The 18,402-nt window shown below is 36.0% G+C and overlaps 1 protein-coding gene across 7 annotated transcripts in view; it reads left to right on the top strand.

Annotated features, from left to right (window-relative positions):
* Positions 1 to 12: 12 nt before the first annotated feature.
* Positions 13 to 18,402, top strand: part of CEP135 (centrosomal protein 135) — a 40,550-nt gene continuing 22,160 nt past the window's right edge. For 4 of the 7 annotated variants that reach the window (XM_035897821.1, XM_035897820.1, XM_035897823.1 and 1 more), the window contains exons 1-12: positions 13 to 98; positions 5,532 to 5,696; positions 6,888 to 7,078; positions 8,289 to 8,456; positions 9,862 to 10,003; positions 11,551 to 11,635; positions 12,565 to 12,693; positions 14,422 to 14,637; positions 15,198 to 15,263; positions 16,269 to 16,419; positions 17,415 to 17,608; positions 18,091 to 18,234. In XM_035897821.1, the coding sequence (XP_035753714.1) occupies positions 5,584 to 5,696; positions 6,888 to 7,078; positions 8,289 to 8,456; positions 9,862 to 10,003; positions 11,551 to 11,635; positions 12,565 to 12,693; positions 14,422 to 14,637; positions 15,198 to 15,263; positions 16,269 to 16,419; positions 17,415 to 17,608; positions 18,091 to 18,234 (1,599 nt within the window). In that variant the 5' untranslated portion in view covers positions 13 to 98; positions 5,532 to 5,583. Of the gene's footprint in view, positions 99 to 5,531; positions 5,697 to 6,887; positions 7,079 to 8,288; positions 8,457 to 9,861; positions 10,004 to 11,007; positions 11,081 to 11,550; positions 11,636 to 12,564; positions 12,694 to 14,421; positions 14,638 to 15,197; positions 15,264 to 16,268; positions 16,420 to 17,414; positions 17,609 to 18,090; positions 18,235 to 18,402 lie in introns of those variants that run through there. The other 3 variants (XM_035897822.1, XM_035897825.1, XM_035897827.1) reach the window with 3 other exon arrangements.

The following is an 18,402-nucleotide window of genomic DNA, read 5'->3' as shown; positions in this document are numbered from 1 at the left end:
CCGCCCCCCCCCCCCCGGAGCTGCAGCTCTGCCGAAGCCTCGCTGGAGCACCTGGGCGAGTCCTTAGCGGCTCGCCCTCCAAGAAGTTGCTGTTAACGGTACGTTCGGTAAGACCGACCCGGAGGGAGGGTAGAAAAAGTAAAAATAGACCTGTTTAAAAAGGGACTGACTGCTCCTCTGTAGGTATCGATTGGGGTTGCTGAAAGATCTTTAAAGCTTCCAGTTTGGGGAGATAGGTGATGAGCAAGCTCATAATCGGTAGGGTTTTCTTGTACTCTGATATAAACTTAGAGCTTTTGGTGACTCCTTAAAGAAGAAATTTGTTTTTCTAGAGCAAGAGTTGTCTTTTTATTGGCAAAGGGGCGACAGTTCACAGCAAACGCAGTGTATGAATATCTAGTCAGAATTGATCTCCCAGCAAGTCAACGTGGAAACAGGCTCCTCCCAAATAAGTGCAGGCTCATTCAGTGTATCCTGAAGATGATCTTAAAGTAGTGGCATTTCACAACACAGCCTTCGGTGTCCGTGGACTGTATACAGGCACGTATTAGAGCATTACTGTAGTCAAATGGTTGGCCCACTAGGTACCTTTTTTACCTGAGTAAAAACAAAACTAGCTATTTATTGCAGAATGAGCTATGTGACCAGTAATTACAGGACAGGAACAGATGTTTTGTAAACATATTTCACACACATGCAAAAAAAAGGCCTTTAGCGTATCAGTTCAGATGAATGAAAAATGCATTTTGGTATTTTCCAGAACGGAGGCTGAAAACTCCCGTTCATAATTGTCTTTGCTGTTACTGACTCAGTAAACACATTGATTTAATAGCCCATACATTTGTCCATGCTCATTTCTTTGTGTTCCATTGTCAGCTATCTAGTTTTCTTTCTTCCACATGGCTCAATGACCTCATTATGTCTTCCACAGCCAAGACATATCTTTGCTCTGTTTTTTTAAATTACGTTTTCTTATTGATAACACAAGTATTGAATCTGGAACAGTTCTTAACCTATACTCACTGTGAATTTTGCTGCATTGTTTTCAGTCTGAAAGGAGTGCTTCGATGTGCTAAAGCCTTTCTGTTTAGTATTCCACCTGAGTCCCCATCTCTGGAGGTATTTAAAAGACGGGTGGTTGAGGTGCTTAGTTACCTAGTTTATTAGTGGACAGGTATGGTTGGACTCGATGATCTTAAAAGGTCTTTTCCAACCAAATTAAATGATTCTATGCAATGGTTAGTCTAATACCTGTTAACATTGCTTCTTTCATATGCAGTTTTATGCAAATTTATTCTATGCACTTACAGTCTCAAGGAACTGGATTTGAAGTTCCATTATTGCCCATCTTTGATGTCAACGATCAATTTCAGTCACTGGTGACTTAGAGCGATAGAGAACAGTTCATAGGTGCTAAATATGTCTATTTCATAAACATCTAGGTCTTCAAAAGTCTGCTCCCAACCATCCAGGCATGTCACAAAATGAAGCACATGACAGTTGTCATCTTTAGCAGTCTTCATGAACAAAGGAGGAAGAAAAAATGAGGTTATTGGCTCTGAATGTCTCTTCTGTGAATAACTGGAAGATGCACTCATTTAGATGTCTTGATAAATTGTCTGGAAATGCCTGATTTAAAGTACCATTAAATTTTCCCTTTTATTTGTTTATCTGATTTTCTGTTTTTCATTTAAATGGGAGATTAGATTAATTTCCTAGCAGAACTAAATCACATGAAATATTTAGATAATGAATTGTGTGAACTATTTATACAGCTAATGTAGCCCACCTCCTGGGAAATACCAAAGTTGTTAAGAGTGCTTTTCAGTACTTTGCAAAATTACAGATATGCCTAGTAAGTTCAACATACCTTTCATTGTGACTCAATCATGATTCACAAGGCTATTAAGTTTCTTTAAAGAAAATGATATTCTGGATTGAGTTGACTGGGTAAGAATGATGTAGAAAACTTGGATTTCCAAAAAACTTCTGAGAAGGTTTACCAAAGGCTTTTGAGAAAACAGAGATCTCTCAGAAATGAAGAAAAGGTCATTTAATAGCTCACCAAGTGGCTAAAAGAAAGGGTAGAAAGTACTAACTTACAGTGAATGTGCAGAAGATTTTCTGCTGATCAGTGATCTGAAAGAATGGGTTAAACAGCAAGGGACAAAATTTGGTCGTTATGTGGATGTGGTAAGAGCAGTCCAAGGGTTGCAGAAGAGTATAACTGGACTGAGTAATGAAGTGGGAGTTAATAAAGGCGAAGTAATACATGTCATGGGCTCTAAAGTGGTGGTTACCGCTCAGAAAAAGGGATGTTGGTGTCAATGTGAATGCATCTAATTCATGCTTTACAGCAATCAGAAAGGCAAATGGTAAGTTAGGAATCCTTACGAATAGTGAAGGCTGCAACACAGAATCTTTATGGCTGCTCAGAGTGACATCAGTCAGAAAAATCATGGAAAAAGGACAAGCTGTACAAGCTACTAGAAACATTTTGGGAAATAGATTTGCTAAAAACGCCATCATGAATGACTGAAAGTATGAATAAGGAATGATTATTCAGTATATCTTACAATAAAAAGAAAAAAGGGGACACACATGTATGCACACCTGTGAATTTATGCTATACTTTTCCAGACATACAGTTAAAATCAGGAATTCATTGCCACAGGCTATTTTGATTTAGAAGTGTAAAAGGTTAGAAAACAATTAGATGTGTCTAAGAAAGGTCTATTGGGTACTATTGTAATGACTTAAGTTCAACTTTAGGCCCATCAAGTCCCTGCACTGTAGGCTTATAGAAAGAGAAGGTATGTAGGAGTAAGATCTGGCTTGTGGGTTTTTATACTCTTGCTGTGGCAACTGTCAGAGACGTAGGGTGTTGGGTCAGACTGATCTTGGATTCAATTGAATCAGTACAGCAGTCCATATTTTATTTCATTTTATATTTCCAGAAAACCAAATTTTCCCAATAGAAAAGTTACTAGATACTTTTTGATGTCATGGTAAGACTAGTGATAGACTTTAAGTTTAGGATATGACATTTATGGTATGGTTGTCTGTTACAACAGAGGTCTGGAATTGCTGACATATAATTTCTTTCCAACAAAGAGTGAATAATGATTACTGTCTTTGAAGACTTTAATATCTGGGTTAATCTCTGTCCTGGTTTTGGTTGACCTCTGTCCTGGTTTTGGCTGGGGTAGAGTTAATTTTCTTCCTAGTAGCTAGCATAGTGCTGTGTTTTGTATTTAGTATGAGAACAATGTTGATAACACACGGATGTTTTACTTGTTGCTAAGTAGCTAGTCAAGGACTTTTCAGCTTCTCATGCTCTAACAACTGAGAAGATTGGAGGCGCACAAGAAGCTGGGAGGGGGCACAGCCAGGACAGCTGACCAAACAAGGGCTATTCCAGACCATATGACATCATGCTCAGTGTATAAACTAGGGGAAAACTGTCAGGGGAGCTGCTGCTCGGGGGCTGGCTGGGCTTCGGTTGGCGAGTGGTGAGCAATTGCATCGTGCATCGCTTGCTTTGGTTCTTTATTATTACTACTACTACTGTTATTATTATTTTATTTTATTTCAATTATTAAACTGTCTTTATCTCTACCCATGAGTTTTCTCACTTTTTTTATTCTGATTCTCTCCCCCATCCCACCGGGGCCAGGAGTGAGTGAGTGTCTGTGTGGTGCTCAGTCGCAGGTTGGGGTTTAACCACGACAAGCTCTCTGAAATAAAAACCCCCAATTCTTCTAACTTTCATTCTTAGACTCCAGCTACTGATTTCCTGGACTAATTTTGGATCAGCTGTAGCTCTAGGGAATATAAGATAATACCCCTTCTTGTTTGATTCCAGTGGCAATGTCTTGAATTAAAAATTCCCAGTCTTTAACAAGGAGAGTGATTCAATCAGAAAGCTGTTGGTACCTCTCAATAGTAGAGTATGTTTAGGTGAAACTCACTTAAATGTTCATTGCAACGATTTAGCAAGATCCTGTGCCTATTTCCTAGCCACAGTTACTGGAGTGCTAACATGTGTCCATTTATTTTCTCCACAGTTACTGTAGAAAAACTTTATTCCTTTACAAGCTGTGACACAGTTTTGTTCTTGATGTTCTCCTGTAAAACTTTATCAGTATGATTAACAGAAAAATCCTTTCTCTTTCCAAAACACAAGCTATTATATCAAGTCTGATGAACAATTTCAAACTAATTTAATCTCTTTAACTGATATGGTTCTTCTTAAGGAGGGGATGAGCTCAGGAGATATCAGCTTACTTCTTTAGTAATAAGAGATGTATTCCTGAGACTAAATCTAGACACAGTAATACAGTCACTGTTTTCCTGAATTTAACACAGAATCTTCAACATTAATGCAGAAGTACCAAGGTCTCATCACTTTTAGCTTTAATCTTCAGCTGCCAAAGGAGAATGAAGAGCATTTAATACACACCAGTACATTGACTTCCACTTAGTACATTGACAGTTACCATTTAGTGGAAGGAGGTGCGCTGCCTCCTCCTTCAGCCATCCCAGTACAGTACATAAGGGATTCTTCTGCATGGCATTGTCTAGTTGATTTCTCAACACTTGAACCTCTTCAAACAAGTATTTTGGCAATACCTGGAACAGAGACTGTGCTCATAAGACTGGTGATTTTCTTTCATCCATGAATCAGTACCTGGCAACTGCAGTCCCATTTCTAGACCTATTTGTAGTGTTTTGATATAATGAGATAAAATCTTACTTTCCAGCCTCAGACATGAGAGAAACTTGCATGTTTCCTCATTTTATTATCCATAAATAATTTAATTTTCAAATATCTGCATATATTTATTTAATACATTCTTAAAATCTGGGGGATTGTGAAACAGCATGGTTTAAATGATATCTATATTCTATCTCCTTTATATGAGATTCTTGAACTGTACTTTCCAGAAAGTGATGCAGGTAGGAATATAGTACAGTGATGTTTTTTTTTCTTTCCTGTTTTCCCTCATAGAAAAAGGATGTTCAAAGTTAATCTGTCTTTAAAATTTTACACGTTTTATGCAATTTTACAAATGCTTGGCATGAGTTAAGTACTGCCTTGTCAGCTTTGAAAGTAAGATTTATACACGAAAGAAAAAAACTATAGGGGTTTTTGAGAATAATCTGTCAATTTGCATTGTGGAAAATACTATGATGACCATGATTCAAAAAAATCAGAATCTACTTCTTAGTCTTCCCACAGAAAGGTCTTTTCAGTGTTCAGTTCTTAAATACTGGGAAGAAAAGATTATGTTCGTACTCTAAGATGTTAGGAAAGAGAAAACTAATTCACATGGCAAATATTTCTTTTCAAGAAATATGTAAATATGTTTAAAATTTTTTAGTTGCTCCGTGTTTCTCTTTTGATTTACTTAAATTTTAAGGACATGCTTATGCACTGTATTTCCTACAGAAAAAATGGGGTTTCCATTACTTTTTTCTTCTTATTCCTTCTCTAAAGGACAAATGCTGTAACAGACAATCTTTTGCAGGTGTCCTATTTTTCTTGACTGTGAGAAGAGCTGCTTTGGAGGTGTGTTTACAATGACTACAACTGCAGAGCGAAGGTTCATTAATCTCAGGAAACGTCTAGATCAACTGGGCTATCGGCAGCCGTTGGGAGTGGAGAGTTTACCTTTGGTGGAAAATCTTTTTAGGTATGCAAAAGGAGATTTTTTAAAAAACATAGCAATCATAGTGGGTATTGCTTGATTTTTGGCATATAAGGGAGAATGTTTAGTCTGAAGGTTATGTTCAAGCAATGTTATTTCAGAGCTAACATTCAGTTCGTGTGTATGAGGAAGTCAAATGGGTTTGCTTAAATGATGAGAACATCTTAAGATTTCATTTAATTCAGTAGAATTGTTTCTAAGGATCTATGGTCTAGGAAAATTCAACTTTTCTAAACTCATAAGAGAGCTGAGAATAGTCACTATTGATAAGTGCTTAAAGGACACACCCTTATAACTGGTCATATAAAAAATAGTCAGAGTACAGACAACAGGGATTGAAAATAGAGCATTCACAGCTCCATTTTTTATGTTGTTATTTGGAGAAGTTTAAATTTGCTATCTCTGCAGTTTTTACAGGACACATAACAGAAGAAAAACAAATTTTCAGGTGACCTTAATGTATCTGCCTTTTCATGGCTTTGATGTGATTACGAACATAGTAATTTCCGTAGTAATCCTATTATATTTGGCTAAACGTGCAAATGTAGGTATTCTGTTCTGTTGCTCTCTAGCATCTAATACAGATGGAAGAACCATAGGTAGACAGATGTGGAGTAAACTGCTTTCAACCTTAAGTCTCATTCTGGCGTCTAATGGATAGGATTAATGTCTCAATCACTGACTTTGATATTAGTTTCACAAAATATTTGTAGCTACTTACCACTAATCTCTTATGGAGCTTCTGATCTCCTTGTAAATATCAGTAACCTTCTGGCCTTTTTGATTCTTTACTTCAAGTTTCTTCTGTGGTAAGTAGTGCTACAACTTACCTAGTGGTTGGAGGAAAAAATCATCTTGCCAGTTTTGTATATCTCACTTTATGTAGAAAAGAGAGTTTATTGAATTATCAGATGTAAGCTCCTGATATGCTTTCTAAATATCTCTATTTTTTATATTTGTCCTGTCCTTTCCTATTTACTTTTTTGTAAGTGAATGATTCTTGTCTTTCAGTTTTTTTGACATGAATGTTCTCTTTGCCTTTCTTTGAATGCATTCATTCTACAGTTAACATGGTCTCAGGGAAGGAGTTTTGTTTTTCAGGTCATAATAAATACTTGCATATCCAGTGTAAAGGCTGATAACATTTCTAACATGTCTGATGCTCCTGTATTCTAGTGACCTAGTTCATACAACTGAGAGCTTGCGCAGTGCAAAATTATCTGCTGGAAAATCTGAAAAAGAATGCAGCAATTATGATGCTATTTTGGAACCTTATAAAACAGAGAATGCTAAACTTACCAGGGAAAATAATGAACTACATTTAGAAATATTAAAATTGAAAGAGCAATCTGATCGTCATGTTAAAGGTAATATAAAATTGTTGTACTTTTTTTTTTAATCCTTCCACGCTAAAATAAATTGGGGCCAAATCCTTGATCTGCAGATTCATTTATCTGTACTTATAAGTGAGTGTGAGTGGTCATTGCAGATGACACCAAGTTGGGTGGAAGTGTCGATCTGCTCGAGGGTAGGGAGGCTCTGCAGAGGGATCTGGACAGGCTGGATCGAAAGGGCCGATGTCAATTGTATGAGGTTCAACAAGGCCATGTGCTGGGTCCTGCATTTGGGTCACAACAACCCCATGCAACACTACAGGCTTGGGGAAGAGTGGCTGGAAAGCTGCCTGGCAGAAAAGGACCTGGGGTGCTGGTTGACAGCCATCTGAATATGAGCCAGCAGTGTGCCAAGGTGGCCAACAGCATCCTGGCTTGTATCGGGAATAGTGTGGCCAGCAGGAGTAGGGAAGTGATTGTGCCCCTGTACTCAGCATTGGTGAGGCCGCAGCTTGAATACTGGGTTCAGTTTTGGGCCCCTCACTACAAGACAGATGTTGCGTTGCTGGAATGTGTCCAGAGGAGAACAACAAAGCTGGTGAGGGTTCTGGAGCACAAGTCTTACAAGGAGCGGCTGAGGGAACTGGGATTGTTTAGCCTGGAGAAAAGAAGTGGTGGAGTCACCATCCCTAGGAATATTTGAGATGTGTAGTTGTGGTGCTTAGGGACATGGTTTAGTGGTGGACTTGGCAGTGCTAGGTTAACAGCTGGACTTGATGATCTTAAAGGTCTTTTCCAACCTAAATGATTATATGATTCTATGACTGACTTTGGTGCCTTTAATGAACTAACACTCATGCACAGATATGTCTTTTGTAGTTAATAAGCTTCTGAGGTCCTGCAAATCATTGTTTTAATCGAACATGAAAATGGTAGAACTTTTAAACATATACTTTCATACCATCAAATGGTACTTTTAAAATTAAATACTGCTGTTAAATGTGCCTTTATTCTACAAAGGGGTTTTATTTGTGTAACATGTATAAATAATGTTTTTATGTGTTTGTGTGTATATACATACATATATGTATGTCTATTTGAAAATTTCATGTTATGGAAAAAGAATATAGGATTCTCTTTATGCCTATTTTGATGCTACTAGGAAAAAAAATAAATAATAAACACAATAATATAAATACATAAATAAAAAGAAATATAATACTGCTTTTTCTGTCCCTTGAAGATTTGAAAGCCTCCTTAAGGAAGGTTGAACATGAAACAGCTGACTTGAAATTTCTGAATAACCAATACATACATAAAATTAAAATGCTGGAAAAAGAGAACAAAGCCAAGACTGAAAAAATTCAGCAGCTTCAGGAGAAGAATCTCCAAGCAGTGGTGCAAACACCTGGTGAGTGTAAATAAGCACAGATATTTTAACTTTACTCTTGGCTTTTTTTAACTCTTTGGTACATAAATGGGGTTTTGTCCTCTAAGAGAAGTTACTACAATGAAATAACTATCCAGCAGAATAACATTACCTTTTGAAAGTTTTGGCTCTGAATTTGGTCTTTTTCTCCATATGGAAGAAGTTTCATTAGCACATCACTTGTGTTAGGGACAAACCTGAATACAAACTTAGATTCAATAGAAGACTATTAAGTTAAAATGTGACTGGAAAGCACTGTTAATCAGCAGTTATTTTAATTTTTTTTTAATGCTGCACCTAATTTAGTCAGAGGCAGGTTGTTTGACACTTGACTCTTTTTGAAAGCTAATTGATGATTAATTCAGATTTCTGTAACCAAGATCTAAAAGTAACAAGATGCAAAATATGTCTACAAATAAATATTCCAACCATCTGAAAGCTTACAGTATTTAAAGGGTCTTTTGATAACTTAAAATGTTCTGAATGTTACTATCAGGTTAATTTCTTTCTCTGGGGTTTCCTTTTTCTTTGTTTTTTTTCAAGCTAAGGGAAGTAGTGAGAAGTATTTTATGAAATTTTGAAATTGTCTTTTCTTTCCAAGTCATTGAATTGCCTATGTATTTTTAGCATCTGAGGGAAATTAATAGGTAGTTAGGTGAAATTAAAATTACTCTATATTTCCACACCTTTCTGTATTTCGTGTCCTTTGCTTCAAAGATGCCATATTACACTTTTGTTTGTCTTTCTGCATACTTGCTCCTTGGTCACCACTCTTCTGGGATTTTTCTTTACTATGTCATCAAATACTGTATATTCTTGTTTAATCATGTAATGAAGAGTAATTGTTCCCTCTGGAAATAATACTATGTTTTGTTTTGTTTTTAATATAATGTTACCATGCAAGCAAGTAACCTACAGTGCTTGATGTTCTTATGATATTCATTCACCAAAATGACAATAGGATAGAAGGAAAGAAAACCCCATTACTAAACAATGCAGAGGTTAGTTCAGTCATAAAATAGTTCTTAAATGTGAAAACAAAATGTCTTTTGTGATGTTGTAATTTAGTTTTTTCAGTAAGGTAAGTAACTAACATATTCAACAAGTTTGAACTGTAGAATATTTAGGGTCTACTCTGGGGAAAATGACTTACAAGGAAACATGCGAAATTCAGTATAAAACTGAACTCTGACAAAGCTGATGCTAACCTGCAAGAGTGGTGTTGTCTAGAAGGTCCAAATTTTATCAACTTATTACAGCAAGACTAAAATGGTGAAACGTGCCAGTTTGGAAGCAGTGGAATAAATGGGAAATTTCATCTTGTATTAAAGACGACAACTCCCTTGCTTTAATTCCAAGTAATAGGCATTTTGCTTTGGGCTTTTAGGTGGCAGAAAAAGAAGCATTCCGTTCAGACGTCAACGCATGCAGATAGACCAGCCTGTCCCTCCATCAGGTGTTAGTGCCTATCCAGTTCCTCAGCCAGAGGACCCTTATATCGCCGACCTTCTTCAGGTGGCTGATAATAGGTAATTAAAGAACTTTTAAATTTTAAAATATAGGTGTTAAATATCTGCAGTGATTTTCTCCAACCCCCACCCTCCTTCTGCCTTTCAAATTTGGCTCAAACAAAATGGTATTTCATGATGTTTTAAGAGCACTATAGTTCTTAAATAGGATTTTGCTTAGTGATTGACAGTGCTGCCTGTGACAGAGTTGCAATGGATATTTAGTAAGCTGCTTATTTCCTTAAAGGTTTTCACTTAAGATTTCTGTACTGGTTTTACTGTTATACCTTATTTTAGACTGGGTATTCTGAAAAAAAAAAGCTATGTGTAATGTTTTGTATAGGAATAAACTTGGTTTTCCTATTTATTTTGGAAGACTAAAATATTCTTGATTTTTGTAAATACTGTTTTTGGCTTTGGAACCTGTATCATGAAAGGTTCAAGTCAATTCTTTTTTCTTATTTAGAATATATCTGTAGAGAGTTTACATGGCAAAGCGTTGGCAGCAGGGGGACTGCAGGGGTGGCCTCTCCAAGAAGAGACCAGTGGCTACCCTGTGCTAGACTCAGCCAGTTCCACCTGGCTTCAAAACAGATCTACCACAGGTCACAGCTGAGCCCATCAGCCAAGCTGGTGGCTCCCCTGTGAAAAATGTATTTAAGAAAGGGTAAAAAACAATGCTGTGAAGCAGCAGTGAGAGGGAGGAGTAAGAAAAATATGAGAGAAACACCAAGCTCAGCACAGAAGGAGGGAGAGGAGGTACTTCAGGCACCGGAGTAGAGATTCCCCTGCAGCCTGTGAAGAAGATTTGGAAGCAGGCTCCTGGCAGGAACTGCAGCTTGTGGAGAAGAGCTCATGCAGTAGCAGGTTTTCTGGCAGGAGCTGTTGCCTATGAGGGACCCACACTGGAGCAGTCTGTTCCTGAAGGACTGTAACACATGGAGTGACCCATGCTGGAGCAGTTCATGAAGGATTGTATCCTGTGGGAGGGACCCCACGCTGGAACAGGGAAACAGTGTGAAGAGGAAAGAGCAGCAAAGCCAAAGTGTTATGAACTGACTGCGGCTCCCATTCCCCATCCCTGCTGCACCACTTGGGGTAGGGGAGAGGTATAAGAGTCAGAAGTGAAGCGGTGAAGTTGAGTTTGGAAAAAAAAGGAGGGTGGCAGGAAGGGGTTTGGTTTGTCTTTGTTTCTCACCATCATACTCTATTTTTAATTGATGATAAATTAAATTAATCTTTGCCAAGTCGAGTCTGTGTTGCTCATGACAGTAATTAGTAAATGATCTCACCCTCTTTATCTTGACCCATGAGCTTTTTCACCTTATTTTCTTCCCCATCCTGTTGAGGGGGAGCAAGAGAGCAGCTGGGTGTGGGTCTGGCAGCCAGCCAAAGTCAACCCACTACAATATCTCAAACAACAGCTTCTGCATTAATATTTTGTATGAAAAAAACAATTTTTTTGTGAAATATTTATGTTCAGGAGCAAAGAAAATATTGATATTGAATTATTGTGTACATATGATTCTTCCATGAATTCACATAAGTGAAATATTACTACATTTCAGAATTCATGAACTTCAGTCAGAAGTAACAGAACTACAGGAAAAACTGGAGATATCTGAACGTGGAATGAAAAATTATAGCAAACAGGTATGTAGCCATTGCAATGGCCTTGATTATAATTTGTGTTTTAACCTCATGGGGAAAGTGTTGTAGGGTGTGTGAAATACAACTATTCTAACTTGATTGGGTTGAGCTGTTTCTCTCCTTTGCTTTTGGAAACAACAGTAATGAAAAAATACTTGCCTGCTGCTTTTGCTGATGTTTTTTGTGTATTAAAATTACATTATGTAAGCTAAACATGATGACTGGAAGCAGAATTTCTGTATGCCTGGGTTTTTTTTAGTGCAGAAGCATATGGTCCAAAATAGTAATTTGATCTACAGATATCTTGGGATAATTTTTTTCACTGTTTGGACAGGTTATATTTTTTTAATTTTTAACTTTTGAAAGTTAATTTATTCACAACAGATTTTACAATATTTTAATTAGAATGGATTAATAAGATATGTATAATCTTTAAGTGATGGTATTGCATCAATTGTTCATATGTTGTTGTATCTTTCAATATCTGGAGATTAGTGAACACTGTCCTTTTTTTTGATCATATCTTGGTTTTCCTTTTCCAGTATTCCCACTTTTTCAGTGAATGAAATAGTCACTGAATTAGCTGATTTAAAAGCTTTTTCCCTAAATTTAAATGCTAGTCTCAGTTAATTTGCAACATTCATTAACTCTACTTTAAGTGAAAGTTGTTGGTTTCTCTTCAAGAAAATGATCTAGTAGGAATTGTTTCATTTTTTTCCCCCACAAATTCTATTTGATTAACTTATTTTTCTTTCAAAGAAATAACTTTTTTCAGAAAAATCCAGAATTAATAAAAAAATTATTAATGATAAAAATGCATTTTTAGGTGCATATCTTTTTACTGAATGTTATATAGGTATTTACTGGAACAAAGGTTCTATTAAATGGTACAGAAGGTACGAAACAACCTTTTTTTTTTTTTTTCCTTAAAGGTTGAGCTAAGAGACAAAGAAATAGAGCGCCTAGTGCTAGCATTGGATGGTGGGCGTTCTCATGAGGTTATCTCTCTGGAATCTAGAAGTAAAAGTAATGAGAAGCTTATTGCCCATTTGAATTTGCAGGTAATGGATTTATTACTGTTGTTTAGTCAAAGCTAAAAATACTAGCAAACTAAAAAACCCCCACGAAACTTCTAGCTCTTCAAAAAAATCACTATGAGGTATAAAATCAATCAATTTAACTTGCTTTGCTTTTTAGGTGGCGTTGTTTATTGTCTAAGGAAATTAATTTCTTGTTTCAAAAGTCCACTAAAATGGTTTTGGTAAAGAATTGTATGAACTCCTATCTGTGCATAGTAATGTTAATCTGAGATTATTCAGAAAAATACTGTATGATATGCTGTTTTCACCAAGTTTGAAAATACTTATTTTCTTTTAATTTTTTTTCATACATACAATTTATGTTTTAGGAACTAACAGTGGTATATTTAGGAACTAACAATGGTATATGTACTTATGAAAAGGAGTAGTGCTGCAGATAATCTCATCAGATAGTGGGGAAAATTCCTTACTGAATTCAAATAGTCCCTAGCTTTACTTCAGCATAGACTTGCAAGGAAAGGAAGAGCTTAAAGATGTTTGTGTTTACTGTGCATATTAGCATGCATTCAATATTGGCCTCAGGATGAGGATTTAAAAAAAAACCAAAACCACAGGACAGGCTGGAGTACAGATCAAGTAAAGCCTGCCTCTTGATTTATACCATCAATTCTCTTTTTTTCCAACTGAGTTAGATGTTTTGTTTGCTGATTGCGTACAACGTAGAGCAGCACGAGAGCCATATTGCAGAGTTTATTAGCTTGGGTTCAGTGCTGCAAAAATACAGAATGAGCTATGACTTGGAAGAAGTACAGCTGTGTTCAGTGATCCTGAATTTAGTAAGTCATGCTGAACACAAATTGATTGTACAGAGAGTGAGTCCAGAGCTGCATAAAGCTGGTTTTGGGCCATCAAGACTATTTGCTCAGGCTCAGTGCCAATATACCACTTTTATTCTCTGACAATAAATGGAGGGATATCTCTATGTAGTAGTGTTCGTGATTATGAGAGGGCTCAGACTTTCTTCCATGTCTACTGTAATTTCTTTCTGGAATTTTGAGGAAAATTGCATGGAGATGAAACCTCTGTCATCTTGAATCTTTCAAGATACTCCAGGCTCCCATCTTCCTGTGTAGTGAACTTATTTTGTGTATTTTTTATTCCTACTCTACATCCCTGCCTCTATTCCCTTTACTCTCAGGGAAAGGTATACTGGGAAGAACAATGTCTGTAGAGCAGGACTTCTGAGGATGTTGTGTTTAAGGTCCTGAGATATATTGAGGGCAAGACAGGTTTTGGGAATCTGATCTGTAAATTTTCACTTTCATGAAGGAGTAACAGTGAGACTAAGCATAGCAAATATACTACAAAGGTGGAGAGAAGAATGTGTCCTCCCACCTTGTGAAATTTAGGGAAACTATGAGTACACTGGGTCTACTGGACCGATGCCCAAGACAGGTTTCTATAGGCATCTCTGCTTTTCAGTACTTTGTTTTTAGAATAAACCTCATGTTTTGGAGACTAGATAAAGAACAGTGTAGTAGTGAATTCCTTCACCTTGCATCTTTGTAAAATCATATTTTTTCATATTGATAAACATTAAGTTCTACAAATAGAAAATTTTGCCATTTCTAACAGGATGTCCCTTTTTTACTGTGGATATAGGGATACGATACTTCAGAAGATTGAGAGGAACTTTTGCTACCTAGTTTAACAAGACATATTAATGTTTTAATGAAAAATATCTTTCAGGTTGAATATCTTCAGCAAACAAATAAAGAACTTGAAAAACGCATTCAAGACCTCTTGGACACTAAACAAAATGTGACTAGTGAGGTAGTGCATTTAAGCAATAAAAATGAAGAACTGTGTCAAGAACTGAATGAAATAGACCACTTGGCACAGCAGTTGGAAAGACACAAGGAAATTGTGCTTGAGACTGCAGATAAGGAAATAGGAGAAGCAAAGGTAATCACTAACTTGTTACAGTGTGAAGGATCTGCTCAGCTTTTAGGTGGCTTTGTGTCTTAATTGCAACAAATGACCTGTCAGCTTGTAAAGGAAGATTAAAAAGGCATTTTTTCCAGTTTTCTTAATATTATACAGAATTTATCGCTAAAGGATGATTAATCACAGCAATTTGCTGTGTTAGATGAGATGAGTTTAATTAAGAGGCAATCTGTTTTCCTTCAGTTAGCTTAATATGAAATAAAATTCTGAGATACTTAAAAATATTCATAGATATTTGCAACAGTGATGCCTGTGCTTGGAGGGTTTTTTTCTATGAGGAGTTATGCAATGATTTATTTCATTGTTGTGCTCCAAAAGAGCATGGGTGTGTATACCACAAATTTTTTGTGCTTTCAGTTCATAGGAGCTTTACTACTTAAAATTTGGCAGATTACAGGGACCTAACTATGCTTTATTTCTTACAAAAATAGCCCGTTTCCTTCATTTTTTTGTAACAAATGAATTGTTGTCATCTTGAATATGTAACTTTTAACATAAAGGTTAATTTTTATTGATAGAAAGAAATCGAAAGAAAACACAGTGAAATAAAGGATCTGGAAGAAACAATAACAAGGCTTAAATCGGTAAGTAAAAATACTTTCAGTTCCTTTTTGTAGCATATTTATCATACTGTCATCCACATGATTCTTTCATTTGTTAAAAAAAATAACAATTTAACAATTAACAAGAGAACTTTTATAGTACCCCAAAACTCTATTTTAAAAAATTACTGATTAATAAATGAAAGAGCTAAAGAAGCTATATCATATTGTTGCAAAAACAAACTGAAAGAAACATCTGTAGACAGTATGGTTGACTATGTCCTTACTGTACATTTCCTTTCTTCTGCTCTCTGAAGTTGTAGTTTCCATGACATAATCATTTTTACCACAAGCGAGTTATGACATCCTAGAGGATTTTCTTCATTAAGAAACTGCTTTGTCTCTTAATCACCATGTGAATAATTATGCAGTACTTGGCTCACTCAGAAACAAAGCATAGTAGCCCAGATGAAAAACATCAGTATTATCAGTTCCTCAAAGACGAAACTCTTTCCAGCATATAGCAAGCTGTGTATTAGTTGAGTCCACTGCTTTGTTTTAGTATTTCTGGTGAACATGAAAATACAAAATTATTTCATTTTCAGGGCACCAGATCATAGGAAAGACATGCCAAATAGCATTTGATTAGCTGCAGGGTTGGGTGGACTGAGATGCTGTCTTGTGATGTACTTTAACACCAACAGTGTTACTAAATGCCATTAAAAATTATTTCTTACTATAGTTATTACTTTTTTCCGTGTTTGTGTCCCACTATCCTTCTGGTTGTTTTCTTGAATTAAACAAGGGTTAATCTTGCTTGTTTTGTTACTGATTGCAAACTGTGTCAAAAGTAATGTTTATTTTGATGTAATAAAAAGTAGTATAAAAACAATGATGGCCTTTAACAAATGTTAAAGCATAAAACATCTGGGTTAAACAGAAGTAAACAGTGTTGAATATTAAAAGTTTTTAATAAAATGTTAAATATTTTTTTCCAAACATCTCTATTGGCACTTCTAATTTTTGTAATAATACTTATTACTTCAGGAGTTGTGCTCATGTCGTAGGGAGAATGAGAGGCTGAGTGAAGAACTCTTTGGGAAAACAGATGACAAAGCGAATCTTGAACTGCTCTTAAACCAGCTTGAACAAGAGAAACAAAGGCTGACAGAAAAAACAGAGAACTTGGAAATAAAAGGTAAATCATCAAATGTAGATTCCTGTAAATTATCTTCCTATAATTTTTGAAATAGAAAACCTTACCCAGTTAATAATACTGAAAGACTTGATATATGTAAATTAAAAGAAGACTATAGGTATTCAGTCAGATTTGAAGTGAAAACTTTTGTCATGGAAACATGTTTTTATTCTGTATGTGAAAACTGAAAGTTGAGCTTTTTACTGTGATCCCCCAGGACACCTTAATACTAATGCTATGGCAATTTCATACAAAATAATTTCTTTGGATCAAAACTGTGTTTATTCGCTGTCTTTCTGAGTGAGTAAATTCAGACTGTGTTTCTTGAGAGCTTTATACAGTTGGATCTTGAAAACCTCCAGGGATGGCGATTCCACAACATCTCTAAGCAACCCATTCCAATGTTGTTTTTTTTAATCCTCAGAGTAAAAAATTTTTCCCTGTATTGCTTGTAATTGCCTGTTGCAATTAATCACCATTTTTCCTTGTTTATCTACTGTGCACCTCTATGAAGAAACTGGCTCCATGTTATCTATAACCCCTCTTGGTATTGTCAGTCTGCTCTTGGGTCCCCAGCTCTTCTCCAGGCTGGACAAGCCTAATTCCCTCAGCTATTCCCCACGGAGCAAGTATTCTGCTCTCTGACCAGCTTGGAGACCTCCCCTGGGCTCACTCAAGTTTATCAACATCTTTCTTGTGCTAGGGGAGACAAAACTGAACACAGTATTGTAAACGTGATCTAATGAGTGCTAAGTAAAGGGGGATAATCACATCCCTCGGTCTGTGTCTCTGTTTATTTAGCCCAATATGCCGTTAGGCCTCTATCAGTTCCAAAGCACGCTACTTACTCATGTTTAGCCTACTGTCAACCAGGACTCCTACATCCTTCTCAGGAGATTTGCTGCCCCAGATTGTTGCTGGGCATCCCAAACGCAAATGTCTTTGTGGAAATTCATGAGGTTCCTATACAGCTGTTTTTATTTCTTTTTCTGCAGAACGAGAACTTGTCCTAGAAATAGAAAGAATGAGATTAGAATATGGTATAGCCCTAGGAGAAAAATCTCCATCTCGTCTAGATGCATTTGTAAAGACTTTAGAAGATGACAGAGATTATTATAAGCGAGAATTAGAATATCTTCAGAAAATGATAAAACGAAGGCCTAGCCCAAGCCGTAGGACTCCAGAGAAGGTAAAGTTCCTGCTGTCAAGACAAGCTGAAAAAATAATGGAAATACTGTAGAGCCATTTAAGGAGCTATCAGGTATATTCAAATTCAGTAGCAGCAAATGACTGTAGAAGTTTTTTAAATTACATTATTAACATAAAAAAATTAACTGAGAAAAACTCTAGTGAACTTGCATTTTATTTTCCTATTCACATTTTTCAGTAACATTGATTAATTACTGATCAGTTTGTTTGAAATAAATAGAACCAGATGGTAAACAGAAAAAGGTTGAAATCTTATTGTTAGCTGTTTTGCTTTTTCAGCTTAATATTAGTTCTTACTGTTTAAATTATGCTACTGATGCTAGGCTTTTTCTTGCAATTAGAATTTATTATGTATGTATTTTTCATGTATTACTAATAGAGTGATTTTTTCTTTTTTTGTATTAATTATACAAATATTTTAATTAATATATTTTAACATAAATTTTATTAATCACTTTGCAGAGTGAAGATCTTAGATTGATCACCAGAGAAAGAGATGAGCTACGTTCCATGTTAGACAGATTTGAAAAACACATGATAGAAATTCAATCCAATGTCAAATTATTGACCACAGAAAGAGATAGATTAAATGTTCTTTATGAGCAGGTAAGAAGAGATTGTTTCTAATTGGCATTGAACTAACCAATTAACACTTGTACTGTTGCTTATTTAAAATGAAAAAACTTCTCTCTGTAATAGAACTTGATGAGTGTAGACCTACTAGAATACAACCAAGAATAATACAAGATATACTTACTTTTATTACTTGTTAAT

The sequence above is a fragment of the Egretta garzetta genome, unplaced genomic scaffold, assembly GCF_000687185.1.
Source record: "Egretta garzetta isolate BGI_Z169 unplaced genomic scaffold, ASM68718v1 scaffold46, whole genome shotgun sequence".
NCBI lineage: Eukaryota > Metazoa > Chordata > Aves > Pelecaniformes > Ardeidae > Egretta > Egretta garzetta.
The sequence above is the reverse complement of the archived record's forward strand: the minus strand, read 5'-3'. Positions and strand labels throughout refer to the sequence as shown.